At 35.2% G+C, this 16,215-nt stretch overlaps 4 protein-coding genes across 7 annotated transcripts in view; 1 reads left to right on the forward strand and 3 right to left on the reverse strand.

Moving 5' to 3' along the window:
* Positions 1–4,946, reverse strand: part of LOC108749796 (microtubule-associated protein tau) — a 32,876-nt gene extending 27,930 nt beyond the window's left edge. For both annotated transcript variants that reach the window (XM_018488765.1, XM_018488764.1), the window contains exon 1: positions 4,230–4,946. In XM_018488765.1, coding sequence (XP_018344267.1) covers positions 4,230–4,292 — 63 coding nt within the window. In that variant the 5' untranslated portion in view covers positions 4,293–4,946. The remainder of the gene's footprint in view (positions 1–4,229) is intronic.
* Positions 4,947–6,516: 1,570 nt separating this feature from the next.
* LOC108749799 (myosin light chain alkali) lies at positions 6,517–10,218 on the reverse strand. Of its 2 annotated transcripts, XM_018488771.1 has the most exons (6): positions 10,141–10,217; positions 9,941–9,968; positions 8,413–8,721; positions 8,057–8,143; positions 7,671–7,738; positions 6,517–6,781 (listed from the first exon to the last, which is right to left on the reverse strand). In XM_018488771.1, exons 1-5 carry the CDS (start codon positions 10,141–10,143, stop codon positions 7,707–7,709), a joined length of 459 nt encoding a protein of 152 aa, XP_018344273.1. In that variant the 5' UTR covers positions 10,144–10,217; the 3' UTR covers positions 6,517–6,781; positions 7,671–7,706. The 2 variants fall into 2 exon arrangements, with proteins under 2 accessions (XP_018344273.1, XP_018344272.1); XM_018488770.1 differs by lacking the exon at positions 7,671–7,738 and having other exon boundaries at positions 10,141–10,218.
* Positions 10,219–10,323: 105 nt separating this feature from the next.
* On the reverse strand, positions 10,324–12,853 carry LOC108749797. 2 transcript variants are annotated; one of them, XM_018488767.1, is made up of 3 exons: positions 12,696–12,853; positions 12,256–12,470; positions 10,324–11,607 (listed from the first exon to the last, which is right to left on the reverse strand). In XM_018488767.1, exons 1-3 carry the CDS (start codon positions 12,787–12,789, stop codon positions 10,876–10,878), a joined length of 1,041 nt encoding a protein of 346 aa, XP_018344269.1. In that variant the 5' UTR covers positions 12,790–12,853; the 3' UTR covers positions 10,324–10,875. The 2 variants fall into 2 exon arrangements, with proteins under 2 accessions (XP_018344269.1, XP_018344268.1); XM_018488766.1 differs by having other exon boundaries at positions 10,324–11,655.
* Positions 12,854–15,723: 2,870 nt separating this feature from the next.
* Positions 15,724–16,215, forward strand: part of LOC108749801 (protein unc-80 homolog) — a 26,668-nt gene continuing 26,176 nt past the window's right edge. Inside the window, exons 1-2 of the mRNA XM_018488774.1 lie at positions 15,724–15,901; positions 16,011–16,113. Of these exons, the coding sequence (XP_018344276.1) occupies positions 16,028–16,113 (86 nt within the window). The 5' untranslated portion in view covers positions 15,724–15,901; positions 16,011–16,027. The remainder of the gene's footprint in view (positions 15,902–16,010; positions 16,114–16,215) is intronic.

Below are 16,215 nucleotides of genomic sequence, written 5' to 3' on the forward strand. Positions count from 1 at the left end.
CAAATTTCATAAAAAATTTGGAAGTCTGATATATCTTCATTATGTTTATGTAACTTCATGAAATCTCCATGAGACCGTTTTTTTAAGTAGCGATTCGAAAACTAGAGGTTTCTACCTGTAAAATGCTTTTTTAAACATCCCGAAATGACAATTTTTGACGAAGTTATTGTATCTTGAAGTTTGCCTATTTTTTGCAGAGTGAACAGGTGTTGTATTAATTTTGTTGCCCAGTGTATAACGTTACACCCTTTTATTTGAACATTGTATGATTCTATCTAACAAGAATAGAAAGTCTGTATTAAAGACAAATAATAGACCAATCTCTTATTAGTGAAACAAGTAGTGTATCTGCCAGGTGTTCACATTATTCTATCTACTAATTGTATATCAGATCAAACACTGAATAAAAATTGCAACTTTTCTATTTACATAAGAAAACATAGACGCTGCTAGACGAGCTGGGGTCCGCGAATATAGCATGTGACGCCTTTCAATAATTACCGGGTGTTAGGGCCCGAACCGGGACGTGGGTAACAAGCAGAACCTTGGCCTCGTACTGCCACAACGTTAAGTATTCACGTAACTTCACTGAGTTCTCGCGTCGCGTCGCCTGGTTACGAGCCATTAATCTCAAGTGTAATGACTAGCGGTGGAGAATCTGTTCGAACCAAATAAACAATGTGAAGAACTGATCTCAACATCAGATTAGCATCCGTCACGCAGATTGAGATTGCATAGTAATTATGCCTCTCTAATATTATGACTCATTGTCAATCTTTTAAATTAGTTTTACATGATTGTATGTCGGAATAAAGTGACTTAACTGACATAATTAATATTTTTCAAAGACTAGGCGTAAAAACTCTCGAAAAATTAGAAGAATTTTAGTTTGATAAAACATATTTCGGCATATCTGCGTGATAATCGGAACAACTGCGAAATCCCCCCTGGACCTGATCGTATCCGGAAGTGGCAAACAAACAGCGGATGCCTGGTCTGTCCAAAGTACCGTCCCATATGAGAACACTTCGATAAAGCTTCGATCATAGCTACCATCGGAGGCGAGTCTTGCTAATTCCGACAATTACACGCCCACGAAACATCGTTAGCTTGATGATCATCAATTTCCTAATTGATCGATGGCGATGGCCGATCCTCTTCTCGATTTTTCTGCTCCGTTTGCTACGAAGTTATACCCCTCACGTTGAAATTCAACGATCAAAATTTTCAATTCCTTTTATTATGACCTCGTATTAAAGTTTACATAGCGATAAGTCGGTAAATACAAAGTACCGGTATCGTATTCTCGAGTAAAAAGTCGCGGGAAGAGCTCGCGGTCGCTCGCGTGTGATTGTTACTCATCGTCGAGACCTTGTGGATCTATTTGATAGTAGGTCGGTCCTGATTTACAACAAATTGCGGCACGAGCGTCGCCAGACTATTTGACGATTTGAAATAACTGAGAACGTAGCACTTGCGAAAGTTTTTGAAACAAACTTTTCCTCTCGCTTTAATTTTCTCGCTGATCATTGCAATCATTTGAAATGGCAAATGTCAAGCCATATTTTAGAATTCAGATAATACACTGAAAGACAGTTTTTCGATTGTTGTTTATAAAAACATAAGTTGTTTATAAAAACATAATTATATAGCTATAATTACATGATACCATAATTATAATTATTATTGTTATAATGTTAGAGTAATAATAACTATATGTATAATTATTATTATTACTAACGGCGAATTCGATTGGACGCACTAGTGCACATTGGTGAATATTTTAAAACTATTATACATTGAGTTAATCTGAATGTAAAAGTAAAATGCAAATATTTCGAATTCTAAAATACATATTTAACCTAACAGCAATAAAGTATATTGAATATTTTACGGTTTAACCGGTTTTTATGTACATAATAAACACATCTTTATGTTAATTTGTGTTTAATGCGTCCAATCGAATTCGTCATAATAATTAGCATTATTATGATTATTATCATAATTATCTTAATTATTACTGCTATAATATTAGTAATAATTACTATAAATGTAATTATTATTACTCTAACATTAGTACATTAATCATAATTATGGTAACATGTATAATTACAATTGTAAATACCGAAAATTTTCTCTCAGTATAAAGAGGAAGAGAGAGAGAGAGAGAGAGAGAGAGAGAGAGAGAGAGAGAGAGAGAAGTTCCAAAGATAAGATTGTAGATTACAGATATATACAACTATGTCAAGTACGGTAATAGCGAAAAACTGTGTCGAACTTCTTTGCAGCTTGTCAATGGTAATAAACGAAAGACGAATATTTTTTCCCACAGTCGCGCATAATTATTTCCGTATCATGATTGATTCCAACAGCAGAAGAGACCAATTGTGTACAAGTGCATTGGAGGAGAGTATGGCTGAGATTAAAGTGGCGGTTAAAAAAGCTTCTCAGTCATACGGTTCTATGTTATACGCTGGATTTTCTCATCGCTCTGGGTATAATGTTCCCAGACGTTGAGGTCACCGTACAGTCTTTCTCATAAATCTATGCAAAACGTTGTAGTGATATTTCTTGCTAGTTCCCATGTGGCCGTGCATTCGAATCTTTCCGATAATAATTAATGCTGACAACGCGAATAGACTAGTATCATATTTTATTATGTTTTGCATGCAATTCGTAAACAAGACTCCATCTTATCGTAGATGCAATTGATGTATCTATGATAAGCATAATCGGAAAATTATTTAATGTATCATGTATATTTGAATAAGTATATATATATATATTGTGTATAGTATAATATATGCAATATTTTAGAATAAAATATATCTGTTCTCAAGTTTGTTTTACTTCACATTTTCTTTTATCTCTTATTAGTAAAAAATGTATTTAATCTTTTCACGACAGTTAGCAAAACCTCGACAAATTGTTTATTAATTATTATTGTATTAATACATATAGTTGTTGCATATGAGGCCACTTGAAATATATTGTTTTTTTACAAAAGCCCGTTTTCATACCGATACGATTTTTCTATCATTTTTAATGGAAATACTTGTTGTGTATCAGAGATAAGCATATATTATTTAGAGTCTCAAAGTTAAAAATAGATAACATTAAAATGGATAAAATATAAATTATTGTTGTAGGTGGTTTTGGTTCGATAATTGTAAATTTATCCGACATTTTTAATACTCAAATATATAAAAATAAGTATTATATATGTCTTACGTGCTATGACGCTGCGCTTATCTTAGCGCCGAGACACTGCCATGTCTCCAGATAGAACCACAAAATCTTTGTCGAATCGAAAATTTATCTTTATTACAATATTAACTCAAACAGAAAAGGTAATCAATGATAAATGTAACAAATGTGATAAATATAATAAATTTATGAGTTATTTCCGTAACGTAAGTGTTTAAACGCAGTGTAATTATTATGAATTATGTAAATATCAATATATATATTACCTAATTATGTACAATACATTATTATATGCATGGTAAGCGCGCTGTAAAGCAGCAAGATGTAGATAATATGTCATGAACAATACAAAAATGAATAAACAATATATAATACTAAATTGGTGAGAGAATCAGATAAACAGAAAAAGATTCATTAAAGCTGATTGATGCGTTCAGTTCAATTTATACCTCGAAAAACATTTTATTGAAATAAAACGATGGTACGTGAGGAAAAATTGTTCATCGATGTTTCTAGAAGGCTAATAAATGAGAATGCTCTGCATAGATACGCTTTAATGAGTCTCTTCGCTTTTAAAATAATTTGCAGAAATAGAAATTTAATGGAGGGTTACATATTTGTGTGTCTCAATTTTGACGAGCACTCAAACTTCTCAAAAGAATGAAATCAAATCGTTTATCAATCATCTCTGATATCGCGTGTATCTTTCGTGGACCGCACCCGCTGCATCGCACGGCGGATCAGGAACGCCGTTCCGCAGACGTGCAACTCATTTTAACGATCGCGTGAGAAGATCAGCGACGCAGGGACAATGCGAGATGCGGAAAAGAACGATTTTTTTCCGCGAGATCAGATCCTCTATCTACGAGAGCCAGGTCAAAATGGCGGAAAACGCGCGCGCGCGCTGTTTGCTCCAATCGGCAGTATCCGTGGACCACGGATGTAATCTCAAGGTTGTCGGTCGCAAAAATAAACGTCGACGCGGAGGAGGAAGCGCAAAGGTGTCCACAAGCGGGACCAACCTGTTTGCTGCGCCGCAGCCACCTCGCTCTGCTGTAGTCTGCCACCCGGGTTCGCCTGGACATCCGTCATCCTTTACGGCGATCTAGGCGGTGGTCGTTTAGAGGACTCTGGCTCCGGAGGATTTCTATCCTCTCACCTTCCCTGTTCAAGCACTCCGCTTCAACGTCTCGCGCGCGCGCGCGCGACGGTGCAATAGTGTAACTATACCCCCTTGATTTGTACACGAGAGGTGATACGCGCGGAGACAAGAGGATGCAAATTAAACGAGGTGCGAAGTAAAACGGCTGATGATTACACCACTCGGGGGAACGATTGAAGAGATGCGCAGCGCTTGAACCGACGCGTTTGAACTGACTGACTCGATCGCCGCCACCGCCGGCTCGCCGGGACCAAGCTGTGGCCCCACGCCTGCCTCTGTCCCTGTAAGCGAAGCCTGCCGAGCGCGTACGAACGAACACGTCGTGTCCGTCCACCCACAACAAACACGCTCCGTCATCAGGCAGGTACAATGATGATGTGAGAGGAGAAGATGACGAGAGAGAAAAGAAAGATCTCATGCGCGATTGAAATCCGCGCTTAAAAACGCGATTTATCGATCGAATCATTTTCTTTCGTGGATGCTCGCTGTGGATGCTGAGAGATGTATGTCACGACAGATGATAGCTGGAGATCAGCCGAAGATCTTTCTCTATTTGAGAGCTGGCGCAGATTTGCCCGACCTCAATCTAAACTGATCCGCGAATCGTGCTGTGCAAAGATATCGTATCATTCTAAAAAAATATCTGTGATAGATTTAGCATTATATATATATTTATATATATTTATATTTATATCAATATTGTCATAGTATGGATTTTAAATCCACATTATAACAGTGTGTTGATATAAAGACCAAGAGTTACAAATCTATACTTAAATATTAACACGGTGAGAATTGTATAGACACTGCATGGTGTTAAATGATCCGTTCTGACTGATTTTTTTTTAGTAATAAAATTTATTATTTTCATTATTTCTAATTTTACGCGAATTTCGTTCAGCCAAATTCTACTCTTAAACTCGACTTAAAACTTTAAATTTGACTTAAAGCAACTAAAAAACAACATAGCTTTAATAGCTTTCAAGCTTACTTAAAAAAATATTTGCGGTAATTATATAATTTCTATTGTGTTAATATTAACACCAACATAATATGAATTTAACATCATAAAATTTAAATCCATGATGTTAAATCCACACCCATGGTGTTAAATTCACCATGATGATATAAGCACCTAGGGTTATAAATCCATTTTATGTTAGAGATTAATTAATATTAACATCAACATGACGAGAATTTTATAAAGACTCATGATGGTTAATGCACATCGATATTTTTATGAGATTAATCGTTTTCATTATTTACAATTTTATCTATATATAAAACTAATCGTTTCATTCAGCTAAACTCGTGGTTTTGCGCAAAAGTTATCTTTATCGATTTCAGTTCTATCCTTTAAACTTGACTTAAAACAACTAAAAATATTTTGATAGTTTCCAAGTACTTACAGTTATATCTTACTTCTACTTATAATTACCTAGCGTGTTTCTTACAAAAATAGTTCGAATAACCAGAAAAAGTTCTACTTGAATAATTAGTGTTCTGACTATTAATTGTATAACACGTTAAAATTTATAAAAGACAATGATTACACTATTATTATGTTTTGTATAATAAAGAGAATCTAGCATGCTAATGCAATTTTTAAATAGATTTCGGCAGTGACATGCTTATTGTTCGTGTTTCTCACGCGATTGCTTAAGTAGAGCAAGAAAATGTCAGTTAGGCAAAAATAGCCAGACTTATACGCTAGCAATAAAGAATCTATACTAATCTTTGGGACATTATATTTTGTCACGTTAAAATATTTTACCTATGTTATTAAAGCTTGGATCTCACAAGCAATATAAATTATAACTGTTTGAAAATTAATATTGTATTAAACGAGGGAATTAATTAATATTGAAATAAAACGCAATATGTATCGAACAGATTTTCAAGATATCAACACTGGGGAATTTTTAAATCCTCTTCGTTGATTCGAGAGGAGTAATTTATTACAGTAACAATAAGAAGTAAATTAATACCGACCATTTCATTTGACTTTGTACAATGTAGCTATATTAAAATATTTTTTTATTGTGTAAATTTAATATAGACGCTGTATTGTATGAAATTGAATGAAATAACAATATTACGTGCATTCGAAATAAAGTATTGTTTTTCTTTTTTTCGATGTTTGTGAACCTTCTTCCTTTTTTGCTTTTCTTCGATAAAATGCTGATACTTTGATGCTGCTAATTCCAGGATCGTATTGCGTATTACGTGCAAATTGTTAAGTGAATCCTCGCATAATCTAGCGAGGAAGGGGGAGATGAAAAAAAATGATGAATGTGACGAGCAAATATGGCGAATGTATCCATCGTCGACATGGCTTGGCAGATAGATATTGACAGCGATCATCCTAATCATCGGTTGCTGCCGCCCTCTCACACAGTTTTTTAAGGAACGCTGTGAACGAAATAGAACGATCAATATATTATTCCGCTCAGGAAAATCGCGAAACATTGACAAGTGAATAAGCATATTTTTATAGAGACGATAAACATATATTTTAAGGCAGAGATAAAGAAAATTAGTTTATGCGCGAAGCTAAAAGTACTGAATGATTTAAACAGCTAGAACTAATTTAAATAGCAGTCAGTGCTCAATTTTGCGCTGCTATGTGGATTTTTCTTATAGCAAAGCAAGAAATATATAAAAGCGATAAGTACATAAATAATGTACAAAGAAGCATTAATAATTCGCGTAGCAGAGAAATACTAGAGTTTGGACATTAAAAATTGTTTTTATAACAGAAGGATCATATATGTAGAAGATATAATTTATATAATTATGTATAATTATGTATAATTAATATAAAATGCATAATAAAATTGTTTTATATCTAATAAATTGATCTTTTACACGAAGATTAAAGCACGATATTTAAATAAAGGAAATTAAAATTCATTTAAAAAGAGACCGTAATACAAGTTTTATAGAGAAAAAGTTATATTTAATATATATTTTTTTATTTTGTTTTAATTTTTTATTGATCTTGATTATTTAATCTTATTCTATGCAATTTTCCTTAATAATCTCGTCAGATCATTGACCCCGCGCGCGAGCAAAACCTTCGTAGGTACGTGTTTCTGCGCGAGAAGCGGGTTATCGATTTCCAGCATCCCTGTTGAGCTGCAACGCTGCGTCCTATAAATTCTGAAATATGCTTAGCGGGAAAATGCAGACGAGACAATGTTAATGGATACAAATAAAAAGATAGAGACAGATAAACAAGACGTAGATGAAGAAACAACACGGCGGACAATCATGGAATTACGCTACAGGGTGTACTTACGATGGATGATCATTGTCTCGATAACACCTCAATTGCTTACAACAGTACCATCATCTTCTTCAAGAAGGCTGCGAAACACAAAAATGTGGAAGTGTCAAACAATATGGGGTGGGAACAAATCGAATCCGGGGGATCTCTTCATGTTGCCGGAAGTTACTGGAGGTCCATATTACAAATCGAGGGGTTCGTCAACTAAACATTATATACAAGGGGGACTTTCTAGTTCTAACAAAACGGTTTTAGGGGCCTTAAAGAATAGATAGGGATTTTTCTTCAAATTAATGTATTCTATGTCAATGTGAGGCAGATGATTCGACGCTCTACGTTTATTTCGGGGGGGGGGGGGCGCATTCACGATACCCGACCCAAAATGAAATGATACTTACGAGCATAGGGGATGAAACCGTCGTCGTCTTCTGGGTCCATGCAATCCTTAATCACTGTATCGCATTCCTCATCATTAAGACGTTCACCTACCATAAATGCGATTATTCAGATCATATTAACTTATGTCTTTTTAGAAATAAAACGTTAATTCAATATAATATTTTAAAAGTTAATATTCGCAAAATAATATTTATTACTTATAACATAATAAAGCTGCACACAGATCTTTATTCTAGACACAAAATTGTACTATTTGTATAATACAATAATGACACGTAATAAAAATAAAAAAGCAAATTTTAATTTTTTTTTTATAAGTTGTAAATAATTGTTGATGAAAAAGAGGAAATTCTACCAAGTGATAGAAGTGTGTGAGACAATTCTGCGCCGAGCATCATTCCGTTTTCCTGTTTGTCGTACAACTTCAAACACTCGAGGAAGTCCTCATAGCATCCCTGTTCCTTATCCTTTTTGCACTGGCTGAAGATAGGCAAGAATTCGTCTAGTTTCATTTTCTTTTCGCCCTTCTTCTTCGTGCCGCCCAGCTTTTCAATGGTCGCATTTGTAGGGTTCAAGTTCAACGCGCGAAGGACGTTGCCAAGATCAACCGCATCGATGACGTTGGTGCCGTCTGAGTCGTAAATGGAGAAAGCGAATTCTGCTCCTTTTTAACAAAAATAATAATTTCTTATGCACTTTTTCATCTATACTGTAAGGGAGGTCACCGATGATCAAACGGTCTCAATAAAAAGATCTTCGTAATTAAGAAGAATTTTGCTGTATAACTTTATATGCATATACATATATACATGTGTGTGTGTGTGTGTGTGTGTGTGTGTGTGTGTCCAAGTAACACAGCAGCGCTTGCAAAACGCTAAAAAAGCGATTATTTGCGCTTTTTTAGCGCTTTGTTAACGTTTTGTAAGCGCTGTGTGCTATTTGAGTGATACTGTATAGATATGAGTATTTGGTATTGTTTTTAAATATGCGATGTGCTCGAAATCTGGATTAATAAATCTGCGTAGGCATGAAGTACACCGCGTGCGTTTGTATCTTCAAAAATATTCTTCTATTTTGGGAGAGGAGGTAAGCCCCACCACTGATTGAAGAAGTCGGTGGTGGAAGTAGTGGGTCAGATTACCCCCGCCGAACCATATAAGAACAGCCTACCAACCTATTTTTGACGCGCTACGGAACGGTCACATCCACCTACCTCCCTAGTCGTTATGTAACGTCAAAAATGGAACGTAACATGCAAATTGGAAATACCGCGAAGAAAATTTACGCGACATAATTCATCGGATTTAATATAAAAAAATAGTTATCCAAAAATAATGAATATGGGAACAAGTATAAATTAGAAAAAAAATGAAATTTTCTTTAACTTTAAGTTAATGGAAATAGTTTACAGAAAAAATTATTTATTTTTCTAATGTTAAGGAGAATAAATGAAATGTTTCAAAAACTATCAAAATTTTTTAGTTTTTAAGTATTTTGTTAAACAATTCAATGATGATTACATAATAAAACATTTATATTTAATGAAGAGATTGTTTTGTTAGCTAAACAATTTTTAGAAATATGAAGAATAATAATTTCAGCAAAACTCTCTTTAATATTAATGAATTTATTAGTTAATGAAATGATTTGACAAATTTGCTATCCGTTTTGGTAAGATGATAGAAGTTTTATCTTTTTTCTATTTAAACTTCACTCACTTCCTTCTAATTGCGTGACTCAAAGTTACGAAATTATATATAGACTTACAGTTTCACTTACAGTTTCACTAAGTTTCACTGCAATGCAAATTAATTAATCTATCTTCATTATTTCTATATGATTTACAGAACGCGAAAATGTTAACAATTTAACATTTTACTCACTTTCGACATCCTTGCTGCTAAGGTCTGCCTGAAAAGTACAAGAAAGTTTTTTCATTATACTGAAATTATTCGTTTCAACACTTCCCTATCATATTACATATTTATATAAAAACGATTTAACCGTAATTTATTAAATTTATCATTCACGAAGAAGCTGTCAGAAAAATTCTCGCAAAAAAGAAAGAAGGATCGAAACTTACCATTGTTGATCGTCTGGTACCAGTGGATGTTGACCGAACGAAGCTTGAACCAGAAGTGGTACCCGGTGTTACCAAATTTACTCATTTTATTTTTGCAGATGGCGCTACGAGGACACCCTCGAACGATGCTGAGGTCCAAATCTGCGAGAGAAGTTTCGGTCCGGATCGACGACGACGGGGCATGGCAACACCGCGATCCAAAAACAGTTCGAGAAGCGACGAGAGAGAGGCGAGAGTTGGCGAATGTCTTTTCCTATTGCGATAAATGAGACTTCGACGATGACATTCCTATGTCAGATTGCCAGATCTGCAGTGCCCGCGCGATGGACGCATCAAGCAAAAATATATTCTGCAAACTTCGATATCACTAGTAATCTCTATATCTATCAATTTCTAAACTAAATCACTTAAAGTGTTTAAACTAAAGAATGTGACACGCATTATGAGATCATCAGATATTATATATTTTACAGAATTTTGCGAGTTTGTGTACAACGTTTGCGATTACCATCTAGAAATGTATAGAGTCTGATTCACGCGTTGCACCGAAGTCGTGTTGGATGCCGAAGACCCGCGGCTGGTGACTACGCTACCGGTTATTTTTACTCGCTATGTATTTATGGGCGTGTTCCTTCTAAAAAATACATGACTAAAAAGTTGTACGAGCAAACGAAGGGAATCGCCCGCCATTTAACGTAGATCATGAGATAGCATTTTCCTTCCGGAACTCAGCAATCAATTCTTCTGACGGCCGAAGGAGGTGCGGAAGAGTTTCCTCAGTCGACTGCCAAAGCCTTTCTTCTTCTTCTTTTTTGTTGTTGTTTCATTGAACGTTTTTCTCTTCTCTGCGTCGTCGATGGGTAATATCTGATCTATGGTCTTCTTGTCATCATCGCACAATGGTTTCAACGACGATAACGAATTCGATCCACGTTTCTCGATATGAACTTCTTCGAGGTCGGCTTCTCTTGAGGTGGACGCCACATGTTGACTTGAGTGAGATCTCAGTTCTTCATCGTGCTTCAGTTTGATAATGCGGAAGCGACTGTTTGATTCGCTACCTTGAAGAGTCCCCGTTGTAGTCTCATGTCTAGTGTCAACATTGCCCTCAATAGTCCTAATAAATTCCTCTTCTTTCTCCTCCCAAACGGCAATGCATTCCTTACTGACCGAGTCTAAAGAGGCATCGTCCTTAGAGCAAGTCGAGACTGTTTTGTTCTCTAAATCTTCGATCAGTTGTTGTAGTAAATCAACTGACACGTTAGTCGCTTCGTTAGTCGCTTCTCCTTCCTTTTTCTTTCGAATCAATTTCACTGGTTCCGTCGATTCAATCAATGATTCGAGAATTGTCGCGTTAATCTGATACGTGTCGCCTTGACCTCGGGTCGTGCGTTGAGTTTCGGCTATGTCGGTTGCTGGATTATTCATAAGCGGTGCATCGTCGACGTTGCAAGTGGCGTATTTCACCTGTTCAAGCAAAGACAAGCGCGTGTCTCGTGAGTAGATCTTCCCATCCTAACACACGGACAAGAAACAATAGTCGTGCATGGAATTAATGTGACACAGGTGCGATACTAGAGAACCGCAAACGCAGAACCTCTCGTATGTACAATAATATATATAATAATATATATATAACAATAATATATATATAAATACTCTGCAATTACGGCCATGCGATTTAACTAGAATCGTCTGTGATGAAATAAACATGTGAAAATCCGACATTAAACGTTAAATTTAATTTTTTTTACGTTATAATTAATTTTTATGACGTTAATTTAATTTATTTTAAATGAAAGTCAATTAGTATATTTTTTAAATATATTTACATCGAAAAAGATGCGATTGTAATTTTGATCAAATTGATAGAAATATCGAAGCTAATACAGTATTAAGTTTTTCTTAGAAATAAATTAGAATTTGAAGACTTAAACAAATAGTATATAAAACAATTTGATATTGTATTATTATTAAAAATTTTATCATAATTTGAAGTCTTTTGTATGTTTATTATTTCCTATTTTCTTCTCTCTTTCCTTATGTACAATAATTATAATCTCAACAATTGAGTATAACGGAATAATTATGTCTTGGAAAGTTGTATCCAATTACCTGTTTCTCCAATGTTAACAATGAAGGCGGAAGAACATAACGCGAATCTCCGATCCGTATGTCACGCAAATCACGAACTATCTTTGCAATCAATTCTATTTCGTCGGCCTTGCTATAATGTATGCGTGTAAGTTCGTTTGCTTGCGGTCTACCGTGTACATGTTCCAGTTGAGTATCGTCTGTTTCTTCAGTGACGTGCTGTTTCCAGGATTTTCCTAATAACAGTATTTAACGTATATACGTTATTTGGGTCTAACAGAGATAATTATACGCGTCTGCAGGCAGTTATCTTCGCGAAATGTATGTCGATTGCAATTGAAAACCATGCTGTTACAGTATCATGAAACGACATTTATCAATGAACAATGTTGTATGCGTACAACATCTCTATTCAACCCGCCATTACATTCACGAGATATACAGACGAGCTTGCACCTTACCATCCTCTGCATCGCGATCTATAACGTCTAGAACTTCAATCATTATCTTGTCTAGCAATCCTCTCGCGAACGCCTCTGCCATGATTTGAGGCATTCTCGCAAAAGGCAATCTCTTTTACGCACCGTTCTGATGGGACGCTAAACAGTCACTTGTTATATTTCTGCGAGCGTAGACTCGATATCGTGCACACACGATTATTTAGTAATTTTTAATCCTCGCCGTGCTTTGTTTATTATATAAAAGATGACGCTCTTATATTCGATATTTTTGTAGAAAAAAAATTAAAAATTTGTCCTAATAATAAAAACACAATTTTATTCAATATCTTGGATATTTTAAACCAGATATGATCGTAATATTGTAATTGCAGAACGCGATATTATATGTATTAATAAGGATTTTAATAATGAACAGTCCGAAATTTTAATAAATTTTCTAGATTTAATAAATAACGTGCAATCAAGAATTAATGACTTTAAAGTGCATAATTAAATTAAATATATAAAGTGAAGTTTGACGAATTGAGCGAAATGAAATTATTTCCGATTAAAAAACGCGTTTTTATAATGAAAAGACATATAGAAAATTCAAATTCTAATAATAATTTCGCTAATAATAGTCGCAAAGACCAACTAGTACCACGATTAAAAATAAAATTTATCTGTATAATAAAGCTATTAAAAAATTCGTAAATTTTTAAAACAGAGAAAATGTATGAATACAATAGTACTGCACAAAATAATCGTAGTAAGCATGACTCTTCAAATGCAATGAATGCTTAGTAGTATTGACAAGGAAGAAATTGTGAGAAAGATCTCATGTGAATGTAAATGGCAAATCGATGATTTGTTGGTAAGATATCGACGTTTTAATATCCCGTAAAACTCCAAGCTTTACAACGATTGCTCGAAAAGCACAGCAATATTTATCCAGTTGTCGATATTGTGAAATATTTAGCGCGTGATTAATTACAGAGTTAGACAAGAAGAAAAACGAACTTCTCTCGAAATTATAAGAAAGACTTTATTCTTGTCTAGATTACATGAGAAACGAACGGTTCTTATATGACAATCGAGATTGTCCATAATGTGACGTAGGATTTTGTTTGTTCGACGAATCGAGACATTTGCTCAAAATAGCTTTAGATAAAAATCGTTATCCACACCACTGAGAACAGATAATAATAGAGAAAATGTGCTAGCTTTCCTGCAAATAGATGTAATCTAATTATATTGAAATAAATTCTTTTGAGGATTGCACTCTCTTGGAGTAAAGATGAAAAAATAATGCTACGATCTTTAGTTCGTCATTTGTTTGAATAGAAAATCTCTGGATAGGAATGAGATAAATAATATAGATCAAGATATTTTTCGAGATCAAAAATTAGTTTCGTTAAGACCTTTTCTAGATATCGCTTGACATATCAAAGCTCAAATTGCGAAAGCTAGACATTCCGGTAATGCAAAAAAATCAATATAAGGCGAGCTATACATGACTTATTCTACTTCGATTATCAGAAACACGAAGGAAGATTTCTCATTTAATTTAAATTATAATTGAGATTTTGTTAAGATTTTTTACAAGAATACTAATACTTCTTCTGACAAGTTTGCAGATATTTTTACAAAAAATTATTTACGAGAAAGCATTAGTAAAAAAAATGATGAAAACATAATGGCAGAGATTTTGCCAATTTATTATAAAATCCTTAAAAACATGAATTGAGAAAATTTTCGAGAGTTTATCGAAATTCTTTACCTTTGTAAAAAAGAATGGTGACGCGTTTACCATTAGAAGAATCATTAGTGAAGAAGCAAAAAAGGATGAAAGCGGCGATGTAGATGATAACATATACAGAAATTTGCATAGAAATTAGTCCCATAAACCTTGAAAAGGCTCTGAAAATAGGCGAAGTAATAACGTATGCACGAGAAATCGTATTCGAGTTGGATATGACGTTAAAGGACGTCGAGAATTTTCTCAACACAAAAGACTCACTGAAGAGCATCTTAACATGAGGATAATGCACGGAAAGAATGATTTTGCTGAAATATTTAAAAATTTAGTCAGATACAGATTTGAAAATAATTTTGTTAGACTATCAAAGTAATTATGTAGAACGCTTAAATTATTATTTAAAATGTTAAAACTTTTTACAACATTTTTCATTATGTTCTACATAATTATTTTGATCCAACACAATTTTTAGATCTATATTTACTTAAATTTTTTAATTCTTTAACAATATCTTTAAATACAAGATCATTTTTTTAATGAAGATGTTACGCAACGGGATGAAGCAACGGTAGACAATACTTTACACCTTAGCTTTAATACAACCTTTATGCAAAAGTTACATTTTGCCTTAGTGTGAAAAATGAATTATCAATTGGTATACTCCTCGATCTATCATATCGATCTATCATAATCTAACGGTACACACCCTCAAATGGAGGGTAAATTATAAGAAATTGCGCGTTCTTTGCCAGTCATTGCTCTACTCAAGGAAGATGGCCTCGCCCATCGTTATATCAGGTGCTGCTCGAGTAAATGGCTAGATGGACTAGGTGGGTAAATAGGTTGATGGGAACGTGGCGCGGCGCGGTACAACGCGGCGCTCTGCGAGGGGTGGTTTGCCTCCCGTAGGGGTGGTCCAGCAGCAGATTCCTGGGCTGATCGATGAAACGACCGGCGCATTGGATTTTCCGAGAGTCGCACGCGCATTACTATCCTTTCCGCAAGGACGTGTGGGCGCGTAGACCACGTCCCTTCAGTTACACGCTATCCCGGTGCCGGGGTGCATACCTGCGTCGCGCAGGACATCCACAGGGAATGACGGAAGTGTGTTACTAGGCCGAGTGGCACGTGATACTCTCTCTTCTCGGTGCGGCGCTACTCTTCAACAACATCATGCCCGGCGTCGGCGTTTTCCGGCGGCTGCGTCCAACACGCGACGATAATATTGCGCGATAAACGGCACTTTTAGTGGTGTGAAATGAATTTTATTCATAAGAGAGAGAAGAGCATGTGAATTTTGTATAAGGAGACGAGATTGTTTTTATTTTGACTCTCGATTCTTGCGTGAGTACGACTCTGAGGTTCCCCAATCGGGGATTGATCCACTCTGGTTGATGGAGTGTTGTTGACTCTACAAAGGGTGTGTGCAAGACGTAGGCGTATGAGTCGGAAGGATCTGTTCTGCGGGGTAAGACACGTGGTAGCGATGACAGCACCAACAATTGTACTCTAATTATTACCACGCTCGCGCTCGATTAACTAAGTTACTCTTCATACGCAATATTAAAACATTTTAGTAATATTTGGAGCAATCATGGATAAACGGCGATCCGTAGATGGAGGAACGCAGGAGTATCCTTTGCCTATCCCGGTTCAAATGTTCCTTTGGCGTCTTATAAGGTCAGCTGATTAAATTTTTTATTACTTTCCGAGAAAATAATGACGTGCTTATATTTATTTTAAATTAAGCGTCTATATATATATGTACATATATATATATAT

The sequence above is a fragment of the Trachymyrmex septentrionalis genome, unplaced genomic scaffold (assembly GCF_001594115.1).
Source record: "Trachymyrmex septentrionalis isolate Tsep2-gDNA-1 unplaced genomic scaffold, Tsep1.0 scaffold313, whole genome shotgun sequence".
NCBI classification, from domain to species: domain Eukaryota; kingdom Metazoa; phylum Arthropoda; class Insecta; order Hymenoptera; family Formicidae; genus Trachymyrmex; species Trachymyrmex septentrionalis.